The following is a 6,733-nucleotide window of genomic DNA, read 5'->3' as shown; positions in this document are numbered from 1 at the left end:
CAAAAAAGCCAGAGCCGGCCCTGGTGAGGGGGGAGAGACAGCAGCAATAAAGCGGCCGAGCTGGGTGTCCGCAATAAGCCTGGCGGGAGCAGGAATCCCACCCAGCGCCCCTGAAGCGGGATTTGCTCTACGTGACCCTGCAAACCCGGAGGAAGGTTCCCGGCCCCGTGCAGGGCTGGCAGATCTGGGGGAGTAGAGGCGGAGGTGCCCCGCTGAGCGTGCCCGCACTTTGGGGCCAGGGCCCGGCAGCAAAGGACACCGCTGCGCCCCGGCGCAGGCAGCCCCCCTGCGGCGGCGGCGGCTGGGCCCAGCCTGCCCCGTCCTCCCCGCCAGGCCCCGCCTCCATTCTCCGCCCCCACGGGAGGCTCCGGCAGTGCCCCGCACCTCAGCGCTCGGACCGGACTGCGAGGGGAGCTGGTCCCAGCCTGAAGCGCAGCAGCACCGAGCCAGCCCCGGGCCTTGAACCCCTTCAACCCGCCGCCCCCCAGGCTCGCTCGCTCTCTCCCCCCCTCCCCCGGTCTTGTCCCTCCAGCAGCTCGGGCCGCCGCCGCCATGGTGAAAGTGTCGTTTAACTCCGCCTTGGCGCAGAAGGAGGCAGCCAAGAAGGACGAGGAGAACAGCCAGGTGCTCATCCTGGGCCCGGACCCCAAGGTGAGCCGCGGGGCGGGGGAAGCCGCGGCCTGCTCCAGCTGCATGGCTGGGGAGCGGGCTGGGGAGGGGGGTGATCAATAATCACATTGGTGAGACCGGGGGGGCAAGTGGCTTTGTCCGGCGGGGGGGGATTAGCTAAAGCCCCACTGGGAGCTGGAAGTGAGAGCGAGCGGGGGGTGTTGAACGGGAGCTTTGCAGCCTGGGCTCCTTGCAAACAAATCCGCCTCTGATTTATTGATGGGAGACGAGAGGCCTCCTGGGGAAAGGCAAATAAGGTGACTGCTAACAATCCATGTCCAAATGCAGGGCGGCAGAGCGAGGGGAGCAGCAGGAGCTGCAAAGCTGGGGCCGGTGAGCCCCTTGCCAAATCAGGCTTCTAAAATGGCTGACGTGAGAACAAGCTTTACAGCTCTGTTTCCCTGTACTTTGGGTTTTTTGTAGCCCGACAGCGCTTGGATTACGGCCAACTTGGCTTTTTTATGCTGCGTTCTTCTCCTTTTGTGGTGGCCAGTCCGGATCCGTCGTTCAAGTTCGCTAGAGAGGATAGGACAGCAAAGGGCTGCTGGTTTCTTGTTTAGGAACAGCGTAGTTAGCCCTAGGAAGAGATGTATTAGATTGAGTCCGTCCCTCTGCAAATGCAGCATATACTAGCTCACGGATAGAGAACGAATCTGATATTAAATTACATTTGATCGTAGCCAAATGTCTCTTCTGCAGTAGGGCAAAAGTGACAAGGTTAGAGTGTCCTGTATGTGTTTGATCAGTTACAAAATATTAACAGCTTGGATGGAAAAAACACAAAGTTAGTGTCCAGCAAGACACAGGATGAGACATTAATCCACCTGATGACAATCAAATGAACTGTGTTGGAGCGCATTGATACATTTGGGAAATTGCTTTAAGTATTTATTCCTTTTTTATGATGGTGGAACTGTTATTGGAAAGCTGATTACATTTCTGCTGTATCTTAATTTCAGAGGTAGAGTTTGTGTCTGTCTGGGCTGAAACTTTGCATGTTTAAAAAAACCCACAAAAACTAAAACTGATAGAGACATTTAAAATTGCACATTGCACTTAATCATAAACATCTTTCAGTTTTCATATGCTTTCATAATCTTTTATGTGTCGCACATCCAAATTGTGTAGTTGGGTCTGTTGGACATATATTGTTTGTCAGTTTTCTAAACCTATAGCTGTTTAAGAAAATGTTTGGGGTACAAATTAAGGGCCAGTCTTTCTCAGGCAAAACTTCTGAGGTGAAACCCTACCCTATTGAAGTCAATAGGAGTTTTCATGTCGACTTGAATGGGACCAAGAGTTCATTCCTGTAGAGTTTAGTAGTTTCAACTGAGTAAGGTACAGGATTAGAAATTAAGTTTGCTCTGTTTATTACTATTTTGCTTGTCTGGAAACAGAAACATCAAACATTTACTAGACAGATTAAAATGTTGTCTAGTTTCACTGTAGCTACTTATAAGTTCCTCTGGATCCTCTGCTTGTTACCAGATGTACTGGCCAAAACTTGCCTGACCAGAGCTTAAAAAACAGCTTTAAAATAAAATGCTTAGAAAGGATGCTGTGTACAGGCAATAATTCCAGCAGTAAATGAGCATTCTTCAGGGATGGTGAGGCTTTGAATCTGTCCTGGACACACTTCTGTTAGTTGTCAGAACTGGTCCCAAGGAATTCTCCTGAAATGGCCTTTTCAAGCAGAAGTAAAAGAAATTCTAAGTAAAGATATTTATCTGAGGTTTTGGGAGAGGAAGTTGCCCAACACCCACCTGTGGACTTGTCAATATTGAGATGCTGTTTTGTAACTGAACTCTCACAGGGTCTAAGAACCACCATAAATCTCCCTTCCACTTTCACTTCTTCAACCTTGTCATCTTTACTATAAACACAGCAACATACGCATTAAAACATGACCAACCCAAACAAAAAACTATACTGCACACACAATTCTCTCTGGGGAGAGGATGAGAGAGAGAATAAATCACACATGACAGATGTTAGTCACATTGTTTAATGCAGTGCTGGAAGGTGCTTAGTTACTAAGGAGATGAGGGTGTTATGAGAACATGTATATTAAGCCAGTATTTCATAACATATTGAGCTTATATTGCAGGATAACAATAGGTCTAGAACCCAAGTACAGTCCTAAAATATACGCTGCTGTAATTTTTTTTATTTTTTTTATTTATTTTTGAAAAAGTCCTGGGAGACATTCTGGTCTCAGGTTTAAAGAAAAAATAAGGAAAGAGAAAGTGGAAGAAGATTGGCAGAGGTAAGCATATGTAATTGCATGGTGAGCATTTACCCCCAGACTCCAAGGAGAGATGATAGCAAACCAGATAGTCTTCATGTACCAAGGTAGATCCTCTGGTATGACCAAAAGGGACAGAAGCTGAAGCCAGGGGGGAGTGGTACTACACAAAGGTGGCATAAAACTCCCGTTGCATTGCCTTGCTCTGCTGCATGCCATCTTCATCACATTTTACTGGAGCAGCTCTCTACCTCTGCTGTATTTTATTGCAAGATCACCCTGGGGGTAATCCTCCCTGGGCTGGTTAGACAGGGTTTGCAGCCAAAGTATGCTGGCGATGTGGCACAGAACAGCCAAGGCACACCTGAGGACCTAGCCAATAATCTCTGAAGAAGGGAATGATGAGAAATGTAGTTGCAGGAGGTGGCAGAGGGGAGAGAGATATTTTAAATAGAAATTTATGCTAACTTTTTATTGAACTTCTCTTACAGAAGAGATCCCATAGTGTAATGCTTTTACAATAATGTGTTTGAACTGGTTACATCAATAAATAAAGAATTTTTTTAACAAGTTAGAAGTACTAATCTCTGTGTCTGCATAGTTATCTATCAAGATATTATTTTGGAATTGCAAAAATGACTCCTTACTTACAGTTGCTGGAGGCATTCCATTCGGAACCTCTGATTTAAGTTTTATGGAGATGCCTGAAACCTTCTGATATTTGACAGAGCTTGCTCAGTAGAATAAGTCCCCACTAAAGGGTTCTGGATCCTCAGCAAACTTCAAAGTCTGTTGGTCAATTCCTTCAATACCAGACATCAACCTGGCTTCTTCAAGGCTGTAGGTCTTCATAACTTCACCACATAAAGCCATATTTGATGAAGTCACACCTTGATGGGTGATAGCCAGTTTTTGGTTAGCTTAGATTTGGATAGTCATGTCTTTGATCTTAGACCACTGTACTTCTAAGATTACAGATAAAGGTGTGTTGGCATTGTATACTATGTTATGGTGCTTGTTTTGGTGTCAGGAAAACTAAATTTACTCATTTAAAATATATAGGACAGTTTATGTAACTGCTTTTTATTCTGCAGAGATTTCCTTCTTTTCCCTGGTAGCATCATTTTTTGGTGGAGGCCTGGCAACTCTATCCCTGTCGGCAAACGTTTTCTCTGTGGGGACTCTTTTGACCTCTCTCCAAAGCGAGGGAGAAGCCTTTGATAGGAGATTCTGCCAACCTTCCCCTGGCAACGTAGATGGCTAAACTGGACAGCTTGTGCCTGCCTCAGGAGTATGATAGATTTGCCTGCTGTGTATTTTAGGGTGCCAGTACTAAAGAAACATAGGAAAGAGAATTGGAGCAGGCTGACTTCCCTCTTCCTCTCCCACTGTTTTGGTGGGGGTGTTACTGAACTTGTCCCAGACCTCAAAAGAAAATAACTAACCTTCTAGTTCAGGTCCAAAGGATTTGCAAATGTCTCTTGCTTCCTTATTTGGCCATACAGGTTCATCTGTCCTCGAATGAGTGCAGGAGGGAGAGGCAAGGATGTTGACTTTTACATAACAAAGTTTTTCTGCATGAGGAATCTTAGATTTATTTTAACTTTGAGATTCTTGGGAAAGGGAGTAAAGGAAAATGAGTGGCTAGTTGCCACCCTTTGAGGTAAATTCTTGCATGGTCATCTATACTACTGATTAAATAATATACCTCCTTAAAAACAACATCATGATGGGCTTTGCACAATTGCCTCTAAAGCTCCTTTTGAGGATGTTGCCAACAATTGAGTGAACAATACACACAAAGTAATTACAAATTAAAAAAAAAAAAAAAGACTTGTTTCACTGGAACTCTACCAAAAACAATTGCTGTTAATGGTATAGCTTGGAAACTTGGGATTCATTTCTTGAACTTTCTGACTTTGAGCTGGGAACATTGGTTGCAAATCTTTCTTCAAGCAGTAGAAATGAACATATTGGAGCAGAGGAGCTCTTGGAAATGGTCCATATCTTACTTCCTTTTGTGTTTCTCTCGTTTTAAATCTCTTCCTGACTTGAATGGTAAATATGAAACTTTGCTATGGTGAAATACTGTTTCCCTCATTTCCAGTACACTGATATTATATTTTAAACAAGATATTTGTACCACACTACCACAATAACTACCTTGGCAGTTGTTTGTCTCACCAGCCACAAAATAATGTTGATGTCCATGAATGCCATTTCAGGTTAAATCAATTCAGTACATGGAAGGGAGGATACATGGGCAGACAGAAAATTGTTTTACATAGACTATTTCTAAGTATCTTCTCTGTTGTCAGATTAATAAACTGATACTTGAGTAAGTTTTTTTTTTTTTTAATGTATTTGGAGAACTGGTTTTTGCATAAAATTATGTCATATAAATAGTGTTCCCATAAGTAGATATGCCCTTACACTATACAGTGCTTAGAAAAATAACATGCATTGTACTATAATGTGCCATTACAGGTGATGACATAAAATTATTTTGAAATGCATGTTTTTACAAAAATTCACATATGTTCTATCACAGAGGTTTCAACCTGTGGTCCGTAGACCCCTGAGGGTCCGCAGACTGTTTTAAGATTACCAAAGGGGTCTGCACCTCCATTTGAAATTTTTTAGGGATCTGAAAATTAAAAAAAGGTTGAAAACCACCGATCTATCACATCCCTAAGTACACTTTTTGATGTGTATATATATTTTCCTAATAAGGTCTAAAGAACTTGGCTTCAATGTAAACATTATATAACTATATAATGTATTCTGTAAATGGTAGAGCTGTTCAGAATCTGCAGTTGCTGTTCTGTGGGAAATTCTAACACTTGAAACTTTGTTTTTGTTTTGAATCAGAGTGAAAAGTTGAAATTTCCTGCAAAACAATAGTTCTAGAAAACTTCAGTTTGAAACTATCAAATCATATTATTTTGATAATGTCAAAGCATAAATATACATATTAATTATAATTTATAATGTTAAATAGAGTATAATAAAATTACTAGTTTAATATATAAAAGTTAAAACAAATAAAAATGAAATTGAAACTTTTACTGTGTCAGTATGAAACATTTTTTACTGTATTGAAATTAGAGAGTCAAAATGATTTGTTTTGACTTTTCCTGTTGAAAAAAATCTTCAAAATTGACATGTTCCTGTGAAACGTTGATTACTCTTTGGAAATTTAATAAAGTAGCATTAATGGTACACTTGCAGGCTCTGTATATAATTGATGTATAGTAGACAAACACTCCACACACTTAAATGTGTGCAAAAACACTTTCTCTCTATGTTTCTCAGCAGTGTTTTATGTAGTAAATTTTTGCATTGCTAAGACTAATTTTTACATAACTATGTATTACAATGTACTTGCAAGAACATTATGAAGTATTGTAATTAAAAACTAAACTACAATTGACAGAATAAATGCTGAAGTAATTCAGTGATGCATTACCTTTTGATATAATTTTTTTCCCCACTTGATGACTGGCAAAATTCTGTACATTGCATTGGATTACCCAGTCACAGGTGCGAATTAATAATACAGGGACTCCTCACTTAAAGTCATCTTGGTTAACCTTGTTTCGATATTAAGTTGCTGATCAATTAGGGAACATGCTCGTTTAAAGTTGTGAAATACTCCCTTCTACTGTCATTCGGCAGCTGCCTGTTTTGTCCACTGCTTGCAGGAAGAGCAGCCCCTTGCAGCTAGCTGGTGAGTGGTTGGAACCAGGGTGGACCAGCAGCCCCCCCATCAGCTCCCCACTCCCCTAAGTTCCCTGTGCAGAAGCTGACCCTCCCCCC

At 42.1% G+C, this 6,733-nt stretch overlaps 1 protein-coding gene across 1 annotated transcript in view; it reads left to right on the top strand.

The window, feature by feature from the left end:
- Window positions 1-33: 33 nt before the first annotated feature.
- ITM2B (integral membrane protein 2B) overlaps window positions 34-6,733 on the top strand; it is a 33,660-nt gene continuing 26,960 nt past the window's right edge. Inside the window, exon 1 of the mRNA XM_024218873.3 lies at window positions 34-651. Within this exon, the coding sequence (XP_024074641.1) occupies window positions 553-651 (99 nt within the window). The 5' untranslated portion in view covers window positions 34-552. The remainder of the gene's footprint in view (window positions 652-6,733) is intronic.

The sequence above is a fragment of the Terrapene carolina genome, unplaced genomic scaffold (assembly GCF_002925995.2).
Source record: "Terrapene carolina triunguis isolate 2854851 unplaced genomic scaffold, T_m_triunguis-2.0 Scaffold16, whole genome shotgun sequence".
NCBI classification, from domain to species: Eukaryota; Metazoa; Chordata; order Testudines; family Emydidae; genus Terrapene; species Terrapene triunguis.
Note: the sequence above shows the minus strand (reverse complement) of the source record. Positions and strands in the feature narration are given on the sequence as shown.